Here is a 22,680-nt window from a genome sequence, read left to right on the forward strand (position 1 = left end):
TCCATTTTTGAACCTGATCAAGAAGCGTGGATTTACATTTCTGGAACTGTGTTTGGCCTGTTTGGCCTGCTCCTCCATTTTGAGCGTAAGAAGCATGAATTTACATTTCAAGGAATGCTTTTGGCTTCTGTTTGGCCGTCTCCTCCATTTTAAGAAGTATGAATTCAGATTTCTTGGACTGTTCTTGGCTTCAGTTGGGCCATCTCCTCCATTTTAAGAAGCATGCATTTACATTCCTAGGAGTGTTTTTGGCTTCTGTTTGGTCATATCCTCCATTCTGAGCCTGACCAAGAAGTAATGCTTTACATTTCTAGGACTGGTTTGTGCTTCTGTTGGGGCATGTCTTCCCTTTTAAGAAGCATGGATCCACTCTTCTAGGACTGGGCCGTGTCTTCCACTTCGAGCCTGACCCAGAAGCCATACATTTACCTTCCTAGCAATGCTGGGGGGTTAGGTGTCCTCCATCTCGCAGTCATGGACCACCAGCAGAGCATCCTGCTCTCCTAAGGCGAACGCCTCTCGGAGGTAGCCTCTGATTGGCGAAGTCGCATCCTGGCTCCAATTCTGCCTCTGACATCACAATCGGGGCCTGGGCGGACGTTCCAATGGGAGCCATCGGGGGCGGGACCCATGGAGCCCCTCCTCTGCTGGGGGGACCCTTCCAGCCCCTCTGCTGGGGAGCCTTCCTCTTCTTCCTCCTCCTCCTCTTCAGCCTCCTGCTGCTGAGGCCCGCCTTGCCTTGCCTTCCCTCCCTCCCTCCCCCTCCACAGAGCAAAGGCGGCAGCAGCAGCAGCAGCAGCAGCAGCATCAGGGAGGCTGCCTATGAGGCATGGAGGGCGAGGAAGGGGGCGAGGAAGAGGAGGAGGAGGAGGAGGAGGAGGAGGAAGAGCAGAGCCCCAGCCCCAGCCCCAGCCCCCCGGCCGTCCAGAGGGTCAGCATTGCGGTGGAGGAGACCAACGTCCTGCCGGGGGCTTTGCAGTTGATCCGAAAGCTGAGACCGCAATGGGAGGCCGAGCGAGTCAAGACCAAGGTAAAGAAGCAGGCAAGAGGTTGAGGAGGTCTTTTTAAAAATGTTAGTCCACACTCTAGAAATAATCCGGGTTGATCCCGCTTTAACTGGCATGGCTCAGTGCAATGGAGTCCTGGGCATTATGGCTTGTTGGGGGGCACCAGAGTAGGCGTGCCGTTGTCATTGGCGGCATCCACACTGGAGAAATAACCCGGTTTGGCCCGCTTTAACTCGTTTTCTGGCACCCACAACAAGCTCCAACTCCCAGAATTCCACAGCCTTGAGCCAGGGCAGTTAAAGAGGTGCCAAACTGGGTTATTTCAGCCAGCGTGGACGCAGACTCGTGGGGTTTTCTGGGCCAGTTTCTTAAGAGGAGGCTTGCCATGGCCTTTCCCCCTGAGGCTGAGAGAGTGTGACTAGCCCAAAGTGGGTTTCCATGGCCAGTTGCAGGAATCGAACCCTGGTCTCCAGAGTTTAGATCTTACTTAGGTGGGTTTTTCAGGCTAGGTGGCACATGTTCTAGAAGAGTTTATTCCTGACGTTTGACCGGCATCTGTGGCTGGCACCTGCAGACAGTACCATTCTTTTTTTAATATGTAAGCCATGCCAGTTAAAGAGGCCTCAACCCAGATTGCTTCTCCGGTGTGGATGGGGTGCCACTCCTCTCTTCGCCAACATTCAGGTCTGAATGGGTTTTGAGGCCAGAATGGGAATCTTTTTATATATGTTATCAGGGCACCCCTCACAATTCCTTGCCTCCCCGCTGGGCACCTGGTATCCAAGGTATTTAGTGGGGCTGTCAGCCACCCACCCAGGGCACAGCATCCATGAATCTTTTCCCCTTGGTGACATTGGATCCTTAGGATGCTTCAAGGGTGGGTCTGTCTTCCCCCAGGACTATGAGGCCAAGCTGGTAAAGGAATCTGTGCCCATAGCTGTGGGGTGGAGAACCAAAGTTAATAAAGCACATGGTTTCTCGTAGAGTGGTGAAAGCCTGAATGTGCAGCACGCACTGGCACACCCATGCTTTCCTTTTTCTCTCTGGTTTTGAAAGGGAAGGGAAGCTTCTCTGCTGCTTCTGCCTTACACATTCATTCATTCATTCATTCTCTCTCTCTAACACAAACAGGGGCTCTGAGCAAGCGTAAGGTCTGTTGTCATTGCTGTGTGCCATTTCTGACTTATGGCAACCCTAAGGCAACCCTAAGGCAAACCTATCAGGGTTTTCTTAGCCCTCGCAAAACTATAGTTCTCAGACTTCCCTAGCATTGAGCCAGGGCGGTTAAAGTGGTCTCAAAGTGGATTATTTCTGCAGAGTGTTTTGGATCTCTGTTTTCTAGTCTCGGTTGCACAATCTCTGCAAAGCACACAGAATCAGTGCAGAATGTATGCCAGTCTGTGTGGCAATCCTGGGGAATTATAAGCTGCCCATACCCAGAATGATTCACACTCAGAGAGAGTAAACACATGCTTGCTTTCTCTAAACACTGCTTCCAATACTTGTAAATGCACAGAAGTAGGGATTGGCAACCTTGCATCTTCCAGATGTTTTGACCACAGTTCCCATAATCCTTGGCCACAAACGATGCTGGCTAGGGTTTGATGGAGTTTTCATTGAAAATTCCTAGGAAGGCCACAGGTTGCTGACTCACGCTACAGTATTAAAACAGGATTGTGGGAAGTTACTATATCCTTTGACAACTCTGAGGTTGTCAAAAAGGGACCATATATAGGTTATATAATTCTTAGAAGAATTCCATTTTATGTCACACCTGCCAGTGTTCACAATGCAATAGGATAAAGCTTGCCATAGGTGGCACAGATGGAACTATACAGGTGCCTTTCCCAATATGTGGTCAATGCCAATCTGGAAAATATGTTTGTTTTACCACTCCTGTTTATCCTATGGCAGGATTGAGCTGGGTTACTTGGGATGAAAGACCCACTTTGTTAAGTGCATAATGCACAGTCCCTGGCTCAAAGGATTTAAAGGTACATTCTTGCACCAGGTGAGTGGGTGCAAGTTTGTTCATGTCAACATTAAGTAATTCCGCATGCTGGCTCACTGAATAAAGCTGAGATGCTGTACATTCTGCACTGGCTAAGTTGGGAAAGGTGTGCTTGAGAGTACAGCTGGCTTTGTTGAAGTGATTAACTACCCTTAAAGCAGAAGTGCTAATCCCAGCTGTGGCTGGGTATCTCCCATCAGCTCCATACTGTATGAACAACAATCCAGGATGATAGGAGTTGTCACTCAACAAGAGAGCCACATGTGTCCCAGCCTTCACTCGAAGTATCACTTTACTTACACCTGCCTTTTCAAATGACAGCAGTTTATTCCCTTGTTACCAAAGTGAACTGCTTTGATGTTGAATTGAGGCATGAGAAACGGCTGTTCCTCTTTGTTTTGCATCTATGCTGGGGAAAAGAGTAGATACTGTTCAGTGTCCTCTTGAGCAGAATGGGGGAGGCTTGGGGGTCGGTGTCTGCCTTTGAAATGAAAGACTTTGCCAAGCTATTTTTACCCAAGAGCAAAAAAGCATGAGTTACAGTCTGGTTTGATGAGCAAGTATGATTGGGCTTAGTGAAGTCATCTCCCGTTCTCCAAAAAGCAGAAAGGTGTAGAATTTATTTATATATGTATTTATTTATTTGCCAATTTGGAAAATTCACATTCAGAAGTATTCATATCGAGCAAAAATTGTCTTTTCTCTCCCAACCTCTTCCATAAGTTTTCCAGTTTCACTTCTCTGTTAGCCTCTGAAGGTCCCAGTTCCTGTTCCACCATTTCTCCGGCTTCCTGGGCTGCAGTTGTTCCTGCTTTAAAATGCCTTGGAGATGCACTCTGCTCCATGCTAAATGACTTTGAAGGAAATGCTCACTTTGTAAGTTGGTGTGGAACGTGTGTGTCCCTCCAGATTTACTCCCAGATGTCTTCATCATCAGCTATGCTGGTGGGAGGGGGAGCCCAACAACATCTGAAGGGCCACATGATTTCTACCCCTGTTGTTGGTAATATGAGCATTATGAGCTAAACAGATTCATATCCTGGACTAGGTGGATTATAAACCTCTGTGCTCATAACTGCCTTGAATCTTCTGAATGGAAAGAGCACTGAACAGTTGCTGCAGCTGCTAGCCCTAATAAAATACCCAATCAAAACAATTCCCATATTTATTTTTGAGAATTTTTATATTTGACCTTATCAGAAGAATATTGCTCAATAAAAAGAAAATCCACTGAAATACAAAACTGTATCATAGGTCCAAAATACACTGCAGAAATAATCCAGTATGAGACTGCTTTAACTGTCCTGACTCAGTGCTAGGGAATTCTGGAAACTGTAGTTTTGTGAGATATTTATTAGCCTTCTCTGTCAGAGAGCTCTGGTGCTGCAATAAACTACAGTTCTCCGGATTCCCTAGCACTGAGCGAGGCCTATTAAAGTGGTCTCAAACTGGATTATTTCAGCAGTGTGTTCTGGACATTAGACTAAAATATGTTTTTCTGAATTTCATGGTGGTGAAAAATGAGAGTGGGTATAAGTCCCAGTGCTTGGAAAAGTTGTGACCCCCAAATAAGCATGGGGGATTCAGGTAAAAGTAGTCCAAACAAGTACATTTCCCCAGTTCTGACAAAATTTAGTAGTAATCTTACACTGAGAAGGCACCTATAATAGCAACCTCCTTCCCCACTTAAAAAAAAAGAGGGGGGGAGGAAGACACAAATCCCTGTACGGAGATCCCAAATTCTGCATAGAAATAAGAGTGCCCATTTGAAGGAGTGAGAGATGGATTTCTTACGCTTGTCTGCATGACCAGTTAGGCTGGGTGTCCTCAGTGAAAAAAACTCCCAGGAAGCATGGGGATTCAGTGACAGAAGGATCATTACAAATTTATAAATTGTCAAGTATAATCAAACAGAATAGACAGCATGGAAATGAATGCTAAAGGTTATCTGCAGAAAACCAGGAAACAAAGTACTAAATGTTAGGCTGTAAGCTCATTGGGGCAGAGATTCTGTATGTATATTGAATGCCTGCAAGAATGGTGCTCAGATTACAGGAAGGAGGTATAGATATCTGTCCCCTTAACTTTTTGTGGGTGTACCCTTAAACCTATGTTGGAAGGCTAGTGGGAGCCCATAATTTGATTATAATTAGAGAATACAGTTGTAGATCTCTTCCCCCTCCCCCCAATACTCCCCTTTCAATTAAGCTTTGGGGTAGTGGTTCAGTTTTTAGGGATGCATTTTCAGATCTGCAATGCCTTGTATTTGCTAGGATGGAGAAATGGTGAAGGTGAGAAAATGGGAGTGGGGGTAGGCATTGTGATTAAAGCAAGAGAGGTAGGAGGTTATAGGACTAGAAAAGGTTCAGTACTCAAGCCAGGGTTTGGGGGGGGGGGAAGTGTGGGCTTCAGGCTGGGAAACAGTGAACCAATCAAGATTCCCTGTCCCATGAATTTACTGAAAAACTTTAGGTGTTAGCGTAGTAACCTTAGTTGCTTAGTCCCAACATAATTGATGCATAATCTTTTACAAACTTAACCTTGGCATAAGTCACATTAAGTTTAATGGGACTTTATTCTTGAAGAGAATGTACATGATTACTCTGATATCCCATCTAGACGGGCCTAAAGTGTGCCCTCGTCACGTGCTAGGGGTTGGCCGAGGGTGCACCACCCATACGTGCCTCACCCCTAGCATGTGACGAGGGCATCAAAATGGTGGTGCCCTGTACACATGGGTGCCGCCATTTTGACGTGACGGACGCCTAGCGTCCGCACGTCCCGGTGTCATTGTGATGCCATGAATGCACCATTGGCGCACTGCAACATCACAATGGCACCGCAGAAAGAACCCGCTTTTTGCGGGTTCTTTTTGTTGTGTGAGGGAGCCACGAGGTTTGTCCGCTATGGCTCCCTTGCGCAGCAAAACAAGGCACAGATAGACCACCCTTTTCGGGTGGTCTGTATCCCGCCTTTAAGTCCCTTTACTATAGTGATGTGCAGCTTGTGGTCCCAGATATTGCTGGATTGCAACTCCCAGTACCCATAGCTATCACAATTAGAAGAGATATGGGTGTCGGAGTGGAGGGAGCACAAGTTGCCCACCCCCATTTTAGCAGGTTCGATCCTGGCTCTTTGTCTTGAAAGGCAACCAGAGGGTGTTGTTTTATTTAGTATTATTTATGTAGCACCATAAGGCTAGTAAAGCTCTGGGTCCCAAATTGGGGGAAATGTGGGATATTAATCAAATAGACAAATAAATAGCACCATCATTTGCCATGTTCTGTACAAGAAGAATGGTCACTGCGAAAGTGGTCACATGAAAAAGAGGGCAAAGGCCCTCTACCTTTAATAGAATGGAAGAGGGGGATTTCAGCAGTCGATGTTTGCATTCCTCCTCTATACAGCTTTAAAGATGGCCACCCTGGTCTCTCCCCTGAGAAGCTTAAAAATCTAAAATTTGACATTTACACTAGAATTTAAAATCTAAAATCCCTAGAAAAGAACAGGGGACAATGGGGAAGGTGAACAGGGAATCACAGTCCAGTTCCATTACACATGCTTAAGTGTAGTTGCAAATTAAGTTGTAGGAGGGGGTGGAAATAGATGCAGCTAGGGAGAGAGTCTTGTGGAAATGGCAGGAGAGGAATCTGTGTTAAGGATGGAATTATTAATGCAGTGGAACTTTTACTGGGAGCTGAACAGAGTGCCTTGATGGTTTCTGAAAATGTTGTGGAAATGAACCACATATTCCTTGCTTAATCACAAGAACTGATACTAGGTGTGATACAGTTACCTGTATCATTTTGCAGTAGAACAGTCTTACAAGCCATTAAATGTGTGGCCTTGGGCTATTGCAAGCAGGTTAGGACAGAAGGGAGAAAGAAGACTTTTAGGCAAATAGTAACTGAGAGATTGGTGTCACCAGGAAAGACTTTGAAAGGCTAGTAAAGCATGCACATTACACAACAAAGAGAATATTTGCCTAAGGCAATGGAAGATTGATAACTAAGCTGCTAAAATCATGTCAAGGTATGCAAGGGAGGGGATAAATATCAATAATCCTATCAGGGCTAGAGGAAGAAAACCTTAATATGCTTTTATAGTAAAGAACAGGTCATAGCAAAGCCAGAGTTCAGGTCATTGCCTTGTAGGAGTATCAGAGGAGTACAATTGTGGAAGTGTTTGAGAAAGGAACAGTTTTAACCAGTCATAGTTTTTTGTGGGTTTTTCAGGCTATGTGGCCATGTTCTAGAAGATTTTCTTCCTGAAATCTTCTAGAACATGGCCACATAGCCCGACAAACCCACAAAAAACAATGGATGCCGGCCAAGAAAGCCTTCGATTTCGTATTAACCAGTCATCTTCTCTCCCCACTTGGCCTTTTCTGAAGTGGCAGTCAGTGCCTCAATGCTTGATAGTAGAGTCAGCCTCTTCCCAACTTCTGGCCTCTTCCTCCTTCCTGGGGTCCTCCTCTTTCTTGGTCATGCTGAAGTGTGGAAAAAAAGGAACCACAGGTAGATTTCTGTATGGCTTGCTGTAGATTAGCAAGGGTTTCAAATGAGAAGTTGGAAAAACTACTGCAACTCCCAAAATCTTCCAGCTGGTATGGCCAGTGGTTATGTTAGCAGGAGAAGGCTGGGTGATATAGTCCAGAAAAGTAGCATTTTTCAGCCTCTGTTTCTGACTACCAATTGACAACAAAGAACAAGAACTAAAAGCTATGCCCCCATCACCATTGCCCAGAATTATGTTGCTGAAGAAGTGGTGAGACCATGAATTTATTTTTTTCCAACAAAAAAAATTTAAGCTTGGTTCTGCTACTGATCACGAATTCCTAGAATGATCTTGTGCTCATGGACACTGTATTCCTTAAGTCCTAGTGAACATCCACATGACTGAGCCTTCTTTTTTAAAGCTGGTTCTGGCTGATGGACCTGAGCATTAGGGTAAAAGACAGCAACTACAGCAAAGTTAATTCCACAAGCTTGAAGTCTGCCCAGCCTTGGCTAAGTGCCTGAGGACAGTCCTTGTAATGCTGTCCTCCTAAAAGTAGTGGTTAGAGTACATACACAGGATGCAAAAACAGAATGTGCAAGGTTGTCACTGAGCTTTTGAAACAAGAATGGCTGGAGGGAAAAGAGAATTTCAAACACTGAGGCAGCCAGCCAAGTTACGAGGAAGACAGAACAAAATCCTTTGTCCATCTGTGAGAAGGCATCAAAATGGCAACATAGGCGTCCTCAGTAGAGATGTCTCCATTGATCTTGGACTCCAGTGGCACTCATGTATTTATTTGTTTATGTCTCTGGAACAGAGCTTGGGTTCCTTTTTAGACTACAACATCCAGTATCCTCCACTGGTCATCCTTGAGATTCAGAGAGATTAATCCCCCTCACAACTTCTGCTGTGAAACCTTATGTTTTTGTTTTTCTGCAATGTCAAACTCTTTGTCATGATTTCTTTGGGTATTCACTTATTTGAAGTAGGGAAGATACTTCTGTGAACTATTATTCCAGGCTTGTTTATATGTTGTTTTTGTTTCCCCTATTATATTTTTCATTGCAGAATGTTCCTTGAAAAACTTACTTTAAAACAAAGAGTGAGGAATACACGTCCCTCCAGATGTTGTTGGACTACAGTTCTCAATGTCCCTCACCATTGCTTGTCCTAGCTAGGTCTTAAGGAGTTGCAGCCCAATAGCATATGGGGAGTATGTTTCCCACCTCTGCTTTAAAAATAAATGCAATTGCACTGGGGTTGTTACTACTCCCTTTAACATTGCTCTTGAGTAGTATTACCCCTTTTACTGGGACACTGTGATGGTTCTCACCTACATTTAGCCCATTGCCACTGGATCCAAGATTGAATGCCTCTTCTGAGTGCTGCCAGTTGGGCTATCTGTTGTCCACTGTTACACTTTTGCCTGCCTTCCTCCTTAGGTGGATAGGCTTATTCCCTCTATCCATGGATCTTTCCACACAGAATCATATCACTAGGTAATTCTAGTTTAACTACAATGGCTACATCCTGTGGAATCCTGGGATTTGTAGTTTGTTGATTCTCTAGAATTCTCTGGCTGAGAATTCTAAATACAGGGCCCCTCCCTAAACTGCACATCCCAGAATTCTACTTTTCCATTACTAGTCAGTGAAGTTAATCTCAAATGCTGCCCAGCCCATTAAGCCTTGGAGCTTTCTAACTGAAAACAAGGTAGACTGGAAGCCTTTGTGACTGCTTTCTCAATTTATAGATCTACACAATTCTAATATTAGAACTAGACTTGCATCATCCCTGTCAGCGTCAAAAGGACAAGAGCTAATTGCAGCGATATTATATAACCCTTCCTTTCATTCAGCCATTGCTACATCACCGCTAAAGTAGCTAATAATCATCTTCCCATTTATTTTTTCATTTCCATCCGCAGCTGCTCCTTTGCCAAGCCTCAAAAATAAAGAAGTATGTAAGAGACATATCTCAAAAGGCCTATTTTCCCCCTTAAATTCCCACACTTCTTTTTTTTTTCCTCTTCCCATTCAAATTTTATGACAGAACAATTCTGTCAAACTGGTTGAAGTTCCTTTAAAATGGTATTTTGTTCTATAACTCACTAGAAATAATCCAAACTTTGTTGTTGTTGTTGTATCCTTTTAAGTCATTTCCGATTTATAGCAATCTTAAGGTGAAACCCATCATGGAGTTTTATTGGTAAGACTTTTTCAGAAGAGCTTTGGCATTGCCTTTCCCTGAGGCTGAGAGCATGAGACTTCCTCAAAGTCACACTGGGTTTCATGGCCAAGCTATAAATCGAACCCTGGTCTCCAGAGTCATAGTCCAGAATTCAAACCACCATTACAAAAAAGAGGAACCCACTACACTGGGTTGTTGCATCTCCTGTTACTTTTGCTTTGACTTTGAAAAATGATTACAATGAATGGGAGATGGCATAGAATCTGAAAAGATCAGCTTGACATATATCTATAAGTAATCTTAAGAAAGTTAGGGGAGTTACCAGTTACCTTTTGAGGTGTAACAAATAATATTGTTCCCACTTCATTACTTTTAAAGTTTTGTTACACCTACATTACTAAAAGAAAGAAAGAAAGAAAAACAAAAAGAAAAAGGTCTGAGTTGCAGCTAATGATGTTATTTGTTGATTCATTACATTCTGTTTCAAATGAATAACTGGGCCAAGACCAGTGTATTCCATAGCTGAATGGGGATTTGAATCTTGGTCTTCTTCTACATGACAGCCCTTAACCATTATATTATGCTGAAAGAATTCCGAATAGCATGCACTAATGAACAGTGAAAATGGGTTGCCCCATGGATATATTTCCATAGTTTTCAAGTTTCAGATCAAATAAACAGTGTTGTGAAATGATAATAAAGAAATGCAGGGCATTGTTTGCACCAGAAGAAAAAGACAGGGACAATTGATAATGTTTATTTTTAGAATCTTAGGCCTCAGAGAGAATTTTTATGTACTGATGAAAAAAGGATCTGGTCACTTCCATGGTACATTTGTATGTGCAAAACTGAGAGCCGCAGTTTCTTTCCATGTAGTTGTGGCAAAAGAAATACAGTGGCGCCTCCGCATACGCGGACTTTTTTTAAGCGGCTTTGAGCGTATGCGCTCAAGCCGCTGGGCACGCGTGGGGCGGAAGGGGCGGCGCGTCCCATTCAGTTGAATGGGCGCGCGCGCCCGTTGCGCCCCACGAACCTCCGTGCCGCCATGCACGAGCCCCATTGTTTACAATGGGGCTCGAGTATAGGCGGAAATCGCCATACGCGGCGGGATCCGGAACGGATCCCCCGCGTATGGCGAGGTTCCACTGTACTTGTGCATTCCTTCACAAATTGTGTGGTGTATGTTTTCTTTCTATGCCAATAAAAAAAGATCATAAGAAATAGTCAAACTTTGGAAGTAACAAAGTTTAAGTGAAACTTTGGCCCCATACATACAGGCCAAAATAAAGCTGTTTCGGGTCACTTTGGAGGTATGCTGTTTAAATGATGCATGCGTCCTAAGAGTCCGGAAGCTGCGCCAAAGCTGTGCTCCAGTCCTTAGGCTAGATTGTGACTTTGGTGCGGCTTCCGGACTCTTAGGACGCATGCAACATTTAAACAGCATACCTCCAAAGTGACCTGAAGCAGCTTTAATTTGGCCTGTCTGTATGGGGCCTTAGTTAATGTGTAACAAATCATGGGAGGGACCATAACAAAGTTACATAACAAGAGCAACAAAATGATGGAAATGAAACCACACTATTGGTGTAGCACAGATGTGGGAAAAGTGCAGGCCATGGGCAGAATGCCACATGTGATCATTGCTCCCCCCCATTCCCCCCCCAGGTTTTGTCCAAAATGCATAAGAGCTGTTGAAAAATACAGTGCTTTTGCATCCAGACCCCTACAGACCCCAAACCCTTGAACCAAAAATTAGCCAAAAATGAAACTGTGGAGCATGACATTACTTTCAGTCATGCTGTGCATGCTGCCGGAAATGGTGTGACAGTACTTCCAAGCGTGTTGAACATGCCAGTGTGGCACAATGGAGGGGTACTAGGGTGGAAAATGTGCCCCACCCTATGCGTTTGCTTACTGTCATGTAGCAAGTAATGTTTTCTAGTTCCTTTTCAAAATTTCTTTTAGGGGGCATTTCACAGTTATTTTGACATAAACCTTCCCTCCCACTCCTCCTTATTCACTTTATTTATATCCTCCCTTCTGTCTCAGAACTGAGATTCAAGGTAGAATGCAATGTTATACCAGGTCAAATATAGATTAAAATATATTCAATTATTATCATGAAAATGCAATGATCAGCTGTAGCCCTCCTGGTTTATTAATAATAATAAATTTTATTTATGTTTCCTCGCCTCTCCCATTGGATTGAGGCGGGGTTACAGACTATTAAAACCATTACAAACAATCTCATAAAATATCATAAAAATAGAAATAAATTCCAATAATACAAAAACTCTATACACAGTCATTCAACATGCGTATCCAGAGTAAGGCAGAGAATCGATGTCAAAAATACAAAACTGCATTCTTCAGGGGGGAAGGCTTGACAAAAGAGAAAGGTTTTAAGTCTCTTTTTAAATGTTTCCAGGGGGTCCAGGGGGGTTTGAACTTCAAATCCCATCAGCCCTCACTGGTGGCTGTGTTGGTTAAGGCTCAGGCTTGGGCACAGGAGAGTTGGAGTCCCATGATATCTGGAAGCTCACATTTGCTGATTCCTGATCTCAAGAGTGCAGTAATAATGGAAAATGAGGAGGTGGTAGTTCTATATCCAGTTGAATGTAGGAGGAAGAGGCTCTTACTTTAAAAAATAGAAGGGCAACATATCCACTCCTTCCCCCCAACAGCACATTTTCAATTGCCACTGCTGCTGTGATCTCCATGTGATGCTCCCATGAAATTTCCTCCAAGCAATTTCTGTAGGCTAGCAAGCTCATGTTTCTGGGCTTATAACATGGGAAATCCTTTTCTGCTCATGAAATGAATGTTACCTCCTGCTCTTCCCACAGTCACCACAATTCTATCACCATCCTGTAAGCTAACAGTTTCCTCTTTCTTCATTCCTCACCAAGGTCTTCACTGAAGGCATCACCAACAAGCTCATGGCTTGCTTCACAGATGAGAACATGAGAGACGCAGTCTTGGTACGAGTCTATGGCAGGAAGACAGAGCTGATTGTGGACCGAGCAAATGAGCTGAGGAATTTCCAAGTGCTTCAAGACCATGGCTGTGCACCTAATCTCTACTGCACCTTTGAGAATGGCTATTGCTATGAGTTCATGCCAGGGAAAGCTCTGGGGCCAGAAGATATACGACAGCCAAATATATTCAGGTGTGTGTGGAATGGGAGGATTGTCAACAGGGAGAACATTTGTGCTAAGACATAAGTACACAATCTGTGGCCTGCACTGGCTGCCCAGCTTTAGTTATGGCCACTCCAAATACCCTTGTTGCCCTGCTGCTGGCATCACCATTCTCATTATGCATTTTTTCACTACTACTAGGAACTCCTAGAAAAAAGGGAAAGAATGATTTGTATGAGGATTACCAGCAAGAGAAAGAATGGTCTGTATCACAAAACATGGGCTGTTTTTCTCCATGTACAACCCCTGAGCTTTGATCTAGCATTCAAGTCACTTCTGACTTATGGCAACCCTAAGGTGTAGTTGGAAGGGGCATCCACTTCAACCCCCTTCAATGCAGAAATATACAATCAAAGCAACCCTGGCAGATGGCTATCTAGCCTCTGTCTAAAAACCTCCAAAGAAGAATAGTTTACCGCACCCCAGGGTTTGCTGGGGCTGAGAGTGTGTGACTTCTCCAAGGTCACCCAATAGGTTTCCATGGCCGAGCAGGGAATTGAACCCTGATTTTCAGAGGTGTAATCCAGTGCTCAAACCACTACACCAGACTGGCTCTGAGGGTATTAGCTCCCCCTCCTAATTTGGTGTCATCTGCAAATTTGATAAGCATGGGCTTTATTCCGTCATTTAAGTCACATATAAAGATGTTGAATAGCACTGATCCCAAGACAAAACCATGTGACACCCCACTAGTAACTTTTCTCCAGGTTGAAGAGGAGCCATTGGTGAGCATACTTTGGGTTCAGTTAGTTAACCAGTTACAAATCCAGGTAACAGTTGTACTGTCTAGCCCACATTTTCTAGCTTGTTTGCAATCATATCATTGAGGACTCTGTCAAAGGCCTTACTGAAATCAAGATATGCTACCCCTTCATCTACTAAGCTTGAAAGAATTAAAAAAGAGAGAGAAGATTAGCCTGGCATGACATGTTTTTGCGAAATCCATGTTGATTTTTAGTGATCATGGCATTCCTTTCTAGATGTTTACAGGCTATCTGTGTAATGATCTCATCAAGAATCATTCCTGAATCTGATGTCAGGGTGACTGGGCAGTAATTGTTTGGGTTCTCTTTTTTCCTCTTTTTAAAGATGGGGACATCATTTGCCCCCCTCCAGTTTGCTGGGACTTCTCCTGTTCTTTTGAGAATTCTCAAAGATGATTGCCAGTTGTTCTTCTGCCAGTTCTTTTAATACCCTTGGATGTAGTTCATTTGGAGACTTGAATTCATTTAGAGTAATCAATTATTCTGTACTACCTCTTTATTCTGTGCTGCATTTTCCCTACTGTATCATCTGTACCAATTTCCGCAGGTTGAGAGCACTGTTCTCCTTTTGGGAGAAGACTGAGGTAAAGAAGGTGTTTTCATATATTCCTGCACAGAAAGTTCTCCTGCTCCCTGTTGGCTCTGTCATACTAAAGTCAAAGTGTGGTGGAAGTACTCTTATCAGTAAAGCTGATATCATTACCAGGCAGCATGGCAATGCTGCCTGGGAATGATGGGAGCTGTAGTCTGGCATATCTGGGTGACACTAGTTTATTGAAGGTTTCTCTGTTAACTTGATAAGTTGTAGAGAGCCACATGATTCGCTCTCAAGCTTGCTAGTTATCTAATGGGACAGAGCCTCATTAGCCCTCTGTTGAGATAGAGTCAACAGAAGATTTTTATAAAATAAGTAGTCAGTGGACTTTCTCTGTTTCCTTATTTCAAGGATGGGGAACCTATAGACCAGAAGCCAGATACAGTGCCTAGGAAGGTCTGGCCTATGAACATCTTCTCCTGTAACTTCTAATCTGCACTTAGAACGAAGAGGGTATTTAAAGGTATTTAAAGTTTAAATAACTTGCACAGAACTGAGCAGTGCTGTGCTGTGTAGGCAAGACACCTGTTGCCTAATTTCCTGTTACAGAATTTGTAGCAAAAATGGGCAACTTCTGTGGTCCCAGAGAGGCACTTCTCAGATGAAGCAAATCTTCCAAGGCTGTAATCCAAATGGTGGTAGCCCAACGGGAAGGACCTAAGGGACTTATTAAAATGAAATAAAAGCACTTAAAAGGAGCAGCTTTTCCATGCATATTTTATTTTTATATCTAAATGCTAGTTTTACAGCACATTCCTTATTAGTAATAAGATTCTCTCCCAACTTATACTTGACTAATTAGTATTTCGAAGGACTAATTTCATTAATTAATAAACAAAGATGCCTCCATTCATTAACAAATGCAATTTCCTCTATTCATAATTTATTATTATTAAATTAATATTCATATATAAATGAAACATTACTTAAATTGACTTTAATATATTTACTGTGATACTATTGATTATGACAATGATGATGATATTGATTACCCTGTTCACTACGGACAGGAGGAGAGTAAGTACAATCATAACAAACAGTAGCTGAAAGCCACAGTGTCAGTATTTTTAAAAGAGGTGATCCAGGGGCTGTACTTTGTCCACCTTATTTGTAAGTGCAGGGAAGTAGTTTTTTGTAACAGGAAGTGACTTTGGGCCACTTCCTGTTTTGTTAAAATGTGCTTCTCCTGCATCTAAATCCCCTCTCCCCCCATATAGCGAAATATCCCACATGAGGCTGTTGGGGCCATTTTAGCACAAAACATTTTGACCTTGGGGCTTCATGCACCCGTGAGTTGTACAGTTGGCCCTCCAAGTTTGCGGCTTTGACTTCTGCAGATTTGATTATTCATGGATTTAATTAATATGTTCTCTCTAGGAATCTCAAGATCCTCCAGCATGACTCTGTGGTCAACTTCCATCAAAAGCCATGCTGGAAGAGCTAGAGATTCCTAGAGAGTACACTACTTTAGTTATTTGTGGGTCCTCCAGCACAATTTCATGGTCAACAAGATATTGACCATAGAATTGCCCTGGAGGAGATTCCTAGATCTGGTAAAAAAAGAATAGTGTTTTTTTAATCTGGTTTTTCCACTTTCATGGGGGTCTTGTGCTTCATTTATCCCTTGTTTACTGTTTCACTCTTTTTAAGCAAAAACAAAAACTGTTGCACCAATTTTGAACAAAGATTGATAGAACTGAACTGTACTTTATATGCTTGGTAAGAGAATGGCCAGAATTATATCTGACCCTGCTCACTTTTGCTCACTTTGTTCCCATTTGCTCTGTCCTTGGCCCCTTCCTGCGACCTTAGCCCTGCTCACTGCTGGAGTGCAACTGCCCCAAAATGGAATTTTGGCTTCTGCTCTGAAAAATATTCCCATATGTTAAAGAAGTATTTATGTAGTTGAAAACTTCTTTTATGCAGCTGCCCTATGCAGTTGAGCTACAAAATCTATATGCTCAAATTTAGAGATGCTCTTCTTTGGCAGAAGAACATGAAATTCCAATTTCCTAGCTCATATGTACCATGTTTGGATGTCCAAAAAACAGTGAGCACTTGGTATCTGCTGTGGTTTGGTTCAGGGACCCCTGTGGATACCAAAATATGTGGATGTTCAACTCCCATCAAATACAATGGATGGTAAAATGGTGACTCTTCTATAAAATGCCAAAATCAAGGTTTGCTTTTTGGAATTTATATATATATTGAACAGGGACGTAGCCAGGATTTTAGGAAGGGGGGCCAGACTAAGTGCCACCATTATAAGTGGCGCAGCAGCACGCACCATTCATTTTTCTAATGGAAGGGGGGGTCCGGACCCCAAGAACCCCCCCTCCCTTGGCTATGTCCCTGTATTGAATCATGTTTGAATCCATGGATAAAGCATCTGTGGATACGGAAGGCCAACAGTAGTTACTACTGCCACGAGAGAGCTCTAGTCCACTTTTTAAACTATAGCATCAAAGCTCTCTGACACAGAATCCTAAGTACCTCATTAACTAGAAATTCTAGGATTCTGTGGGATGGAGTCGTGACAGTTAAATCATAGAGTTGGAAGAGACTACAAGGATCAAAGAAGTGTTTGGCCATGTCTCTGGCAATGAGAGCTCTGGAGGACCCTTCCAATCCCAGCACTGCTGTAATTGTTTCATGTTTGGCTTTAGAGACATAACCAGACTCTTCTCTGATCATTCCCACACCCTACAAGGCTCAGATTGACTGTGATGGTTGGTGCTTTAGAGGTTACGCGGTAAGTCTGGGTGGTATATATGGCTTAATCTAACAAAGGTCCACATGTGGAACTACTACACTACACTGAGCCATATACAGTGGTGGGTTAGATAGAGCAAATCATATCTTATATGCACAGCTTCAGTAGAGCATACATGAGGGAGATTTTAATCTTTTCATAGGCAAAACGATGAAACAGTTTAAAACAAAAGATCAAAATATGCAAAGTAGAATCAGGCTGGATTTTTTGAATGGTCATTTGACTTTAGTTTTAGTCTGGGTTTGCTGTTTTCTAGAGCAAAGGTTTCCAATGAAAGCGATGCAAGGCCATTGAACAGCTTTGTCTTTCTGTTTTGTTGTAGGCTGGTAGCCCAGGAGATGGCTAAAATGCACAGGATTCACACCAATGGAAGTCTCCCCAAGCCCTGCCTATGGCACAGACTGTACAAGTACTTTAACCTCGTGAAAACTGAATTTGCCAGAACAACATCAAATCCCAGGTAAAACAACGACGACAAAAGCAAATTGAAAGCTTATCTCCAGTTGAAGACATTAGTTATCGAAAAGGGTTTTATTATTATGTTGTGCTTATTATGTAAGCATAACATGCAACATATCTGGCCAAACAATTAATGTAGAAAGAGAGAACTCAGTACTGCTAATTTTTTAAAATAAAAATCACATCACAGAAGAGCAGTTGTTAATGTATCATAGGCCACCATTAAAACCTAACCTTTCTGTTTGGTTGATGCTTTCCTGTTATAAGGTAAGCAGGCAATGAAGGGGCAGGTCATCCTGCCTGATGCCAAAAACCAGGACACTTTTTTTTTTTTTTTTTTTGAATACTCTGATTTAGAATGACAACTTGGTCATTCGAGCTCAAAACAGATGGTGAGTTGGAGGCTGTGATGCAGATTAGGTTAGATTTTGGAGTGGTACAAGAAAATTCAGAATTCAACTTGGCAAGCTTCCAGAAGCTGTTCCAAAGTAAGCAGCTCTTCTCTTTAAAATAAGTGTATATATTAACCTTTTGATAGTCAGTATAAAATGTATTTTAAAGCCATTGTCTTTGAAGATGTGCTCATGCTGGCTAGAGAAGTATGGTGAAGGTGGCAGAGTAAGAGAGCTCTTCCTGTGCAGCCATCAGTGTCCATTTAGAATGAGGTAGAGCTACATCCAGGTTCTGTTCAGCAATCACTGAACAGCCTGGGTAGGAAACTTTGCTTAAGTTGGCATGGCATACTTTCTAGCCAACAACCATGCTAGTTTAATGTCTAGCTGTATTAACATAATGCCCCAAGAAAGTATGCTGTTGTATTAGCATAATGCCCCAGCTCAGTTATTGTTGTTTTTAATAGGCCTTCCAGCAGTTTTAGTGTTTGTTTGTTTTTTTAAATTGATCCTGGCACTTTGGAAACAGTGCTAAAACAGGCAAATTCAATGTGGAACCTTGTTTATAGAAACTTAGGTATAGCTAGCACTGCTTTGTAGAAACACACATTCTAACCTGTGGGTCTAATGTTATGTTTGGCTGTGCCATACTACACTCAGTAGTTTAGCAGTACAAAAGGGGGAAGGTCCCATGCTTAGTGCAGTTCAGATTACATTTGACATGCATTAAACCTGGAGTTGTTCCATGCTACACAGTTAAGACACTGTGATTCCACTTTTAACTGCTATGGTTCCAGCCAAAGAGGTCTGCTACTTCACCAGACTTCAAAACCCAGGATTCCATAGAATGCAATGATGGCAGTTAAAGTGGAATCATAGTGCTATAATTGTGAAGTGCCTTGTGTAGATAGCTTGAAAATAATAGCTGCTTATGAACAAACTGGCAAACCCACCTCCGAATATTCCTTTGCCTAAGAAAACCCTATGAAATTCATGGAGTTGCCATAAATTGACAGGCAACTTGAAGGTATGCACACACACGCAAAGCTTACATAGGCCATTGGCTAGGTTAACTAGCTGATAGGATCAAGTCTTGACTTACCATTTTCCATCAGCAGTATTACACCTACCTTTTGAAGAAGGAAGCAGGGAAACAAGGAGCAAGACAGGGTGGTATAAATAAATATAGTTATAAAGTAAAATTATATAGGATTAAAAAAGATCAAGGCAGGCTCACTGTTCAAATGGCGAGTGAAAATTAATCTCGTGTTTGGAAAGATTGTAGGCCTTTTTATTAGTTTATACCTCCCAAGTTCCATCCTATCCACCAGTGAATGGCCACATTAACAACAACAGCAATAATGAATATCCAGTACCCATATATCATGGTAACTCACCTCTTGTCTATAATCCCCCAAATCAGTGTACATTCTAAAGCTATTCAAGGTCAAGATTGGTCATACCTGTCTCTGATCTTTCTATAGTTAGAAAGTGATATTTCCTAAGTGTAGTTGCACCTACCAAAGTCCCCTATTTTTTTTCCTTTTTTTTTTCCTTAATAGTTTTAGCTTGGGTGTTAAACAGCACCTACCTGCCAGTTTCATTTCCCACATCCCCCAGATCCTGCTCTGGAATCTATGTGCGCCCAGAAATATCCTTAGGAAGGAAAGGCAGCACATGTGTTTTAACATACTGTATGAAGGACAACCTGAAATCCTGTACTTAGGTACTTGGGAAACTCCTAACCTCACCAGTTTTTTCCCCTTTTATTTCTGGGGTGTTTTGTGATCAGAGGATTCCACCAATGCAATTTAGCAAATTACCCCTTTCATAGAAGCCATTTTGTGATGAGTCCTCCAAATTCAAAATTTGTCCATTGGCCTAAAAATGTTGAGGACTCCTGCAGAGCCACACTTTGCCTTAACAGACCTTGCTCACAGAAGAGGACAAACTTGAGAACTTGTTTTTTGGGGGGTTGGTTTACACAGGAAAAATGTACCTAGGTTATTCCAAGCATGCCATCTTGCCTATCCTTGGGCTACAGTGTAAAGTCACTTTAGGCATCTGTTGAGTTTCAAATCTTACTATAAAACTGGTCCTTTTGGAGGAAGTTTTTATTGTATAATCACCCAACTCCATTCACAGAGTTTTACTAGGGTTCCAAATATCCTGATCTTTTACTTGTCCAATGTTTTCCCGTTATTTCTGTATTCAATCTTGCCGCAAAAAATATTCATTGAGGAATAAAAGATGGAATGGCTATACTGTATCTTTTGATTGGTTGTGCTTGGAGCTGTCTGTTTGGAAGCATCCAGGGAGTAATGGCAATGCTCCTGTTGGCAGTCATCTTTCCTAAGATATAAACTGAGGTGAGCGAAGAATCCCTAAATATCAAGAGGCTCTTCTCACTTTGAGATGGTACCAGCCTCTGATCATTCTCTTGCTTGAGTAAATAAATTCAAGACTGAAGAATGGAAGTATGTCAAGCCCATAGAAATGGATAAGCAACCTTTTATCCTTTAGATCAGGGGTCGGCAAACTATGGCCCGCGGCCCAGATCCAGCCCGACGAGGCCTTGGGACCGGCCCCAGCCCAGTCCTGCCACTGATTGGAAGTCTGGCGGAGGAAAGGCCGCGATGGAGGCCAGGACCTGGCAGGCCGCCGTCCTGGGCTCCCTCGCGGCCTTTCCTCCGCCAGACCTCTATCTCTGGAGGGAGGTCTGGCGGAGGGAGGGCTGTGATGGAACCCAGGACCTGGCAGGCCGCTGTCCTGGGCTCCCTCGCGGCCTTTCCTCCGCCAGACCTCTCTCTTCGGAGGGAAGAGAGAGGAAGAAGAGGAAAAAGAGGAAAGTGGAGGAAGAGGAACGAGAAGAAGAGGGAGGAGGAAAAAGGAAGAAAGGGAGGAAAAGGAAGGAGGAGGAGGAGGAAGAATAATAGGAAAGAGATGGAGGAAGGGGGAAGGAGGGGAGGAAAAAAGGAAGAGGAGGAGGAAAAAGGGGAAAGGAAGAAGAAGGGGGAGGAAAGGAAGAGAAGGAAGAAAAGGAGGAAAAGGAAGGAGGAGGATGAAGGACTAGGAGGGAGGAAGAAGAATAGGAAAGAAGGAGGAAGGAGGGAAGGAAGAAGAGGAGGAAAAAGGGGAAAGGGAGACGGAAGAGGGAGGAGAAGAAGAGGAAAGGGGAGGAAGGAAGAGAAAGAGAGATGAAGGAAGCAGAGAAGGAAGAAGGGGAGGAAGAGGAAAGAGGAAAACAGAGAGGAGGAGGAGGAAGGAGGAAGAGAGAGGAGGAGGAAAAAGAAGGAAGACTACAACTCCTGAGGCTGTAAATGGTTTTGGGGAAACACCCCCGTGCACATCTGCGCTGGTGCACTCTTCGGTCTTGGTGGGATAGTTGTACTCCACTGGAGAAATGTGGAGCAGGTTCCAGCAGAGGCACTCTTGGGCCTAGCAGAGGCATTGTTGATCCCTTGGATGGCCGTTCGGTGTATCCTTGCTCCCTCAGCCCTGGCCATCCCTGGCGCTTGCCCTCTGTTCCTCCATGGACCGGCCAATATCCGTGGAGGTGCCTGGTTGGCCTGAGGGACAGCAGGCTGACGGTTGTCGCGTTGCAAGAAGCGTGGGAGTCTCCCCTGCCAAAGACCAAAAAACATAATAAAACATGGAAGTACAAGGGAAGATGAGATCGATGCCTGAAATCTATCTCGCCTTCCACTCACCCTGTTACCCCAAAAGAACCGAGGGTTGACCCAACCACACCACAGACCCTGACATTGCTCCTTGGCAATGCCAGGTCAGTTAAGAATAAATCCCACATAGTTTATGATCCTTTAGAGGATGAAAATGCTGACCTGGCTTGCTTTACAGAAACCTGGCTGGGAGAGGATAGTAATGTGACCTGGGCAAAGGCCCTCCCAGCCAGGTACACCGTCAAGGAGCAAGTGAGGGAAAGTGGGCGAGGGGACGAGTGTCCTTGGTCCATAAATCTATCTTCACCCTGACCAGGAGACCTATCCGGAAAACAGATCACTTCGAGTGTATCTACCTGACCCTGAAGGCTAGGGATAGTCTAGGGATTCTGTTAGTCTACCGTCTACCCCGTTGCCTAACAGACTCCCTGGCTGAGCGGACACAGCTGGTCTCGGAGCTGGTGCTGGAGTCTCCCAGGCTTCTTGTCCTGGGGACCTCAACATCCCCTTCGAGGCCAGCTCACTAGAGATGACAGGTGCAGCTCGGGAGTTCATGACTTCCATGGCAGCCATGGGCCTGTCCCAATTAGTCTCGGGTCCAACGCATTGTGCTGGTAATACCCTTGATGTGGTCTTCAGTACGGATCAGGAACTTCTGTGGGTGGAGGTAAAGTACAGTGGACCCTTGTTATACGCTGGGGTTTGGTTCCAAGATCCCCCGTGTATAACAAAATCCGTGTATGCTCAAGTCCCATTAAATGTAATGACATAGCAAAATGGTGTCCCTTTTAAAAAATGGAAAATCAAGGTTTGATATTTGAAATTTATACTCTTTTGGAACATTTTCAAACCATGTATGATTGAATCTGTGTATAAAAAATCCATGTATAAGAAGGGCCAACTGTATACCTCTGCTGTGTCATGGACAGATCGCTTTCTGGTCAAGGTAGGACTTAAGGTTACTACCCAGACCCTCCTCGGGGGTGGAGGACCTATTAGAATGGTCCGCCCCCGAATGCTGATGGAACCCAAAAGGTTCCAGGAAGCCCTAGACTGAGGGATATATGGTTGGGAATGACGGCGATTCTGTTGATGCCTTGGCTGATACC

The 22,680-nt window shown here is 43.6% G+C and overlaps 1 protein-coding gene across 1 annotated transcript in view; it reads left to right on the forward strand.

Moving 5' to 3' along the window:
* Positions 1-821: 821 nt before the first annotated feature.
* LOC149315998 (ethanolamine kinase 2-like) overlaps positions 822-22,680 on the forward strand; it is a 36,383-nt gene continuing 14,524 nt past the window's right edge. Inside the window, exons 1-3 of the mRNA XM_089514594.1 lie at positions 822-1,030; positions 12,618-12,877; positions 17,363-17,500. Coding sequence (XP_089370720.1) covers positions 830-1,030; positions 12,618-12,877; positions 17,363-17,500 — 599 coding nt within the window. The 5' untranslated portion in view covers positions 822-829. The remainder of the gene's footprint in view (positions 1,031-12,617; positions 12,878-17,362; positions 17,501-22,680) is intronic.

Source organism: Sceloporus occidentalis, unplaced genomic scaffold (assembly GCF_023333645.1).
Source record: "Sceloporus occidentalis isolate IW3139 unplaced genomic scaffold, rSceOcc1.0.p SCAF_3, whole genome shotgun sequence".
Lineage (NCBI taxonomy): Eukaryota > Metazoa > Chordata > Lepidosauria > Squamata > Phrynosomatidae > Sceloporus > Sceloporus occidentalis.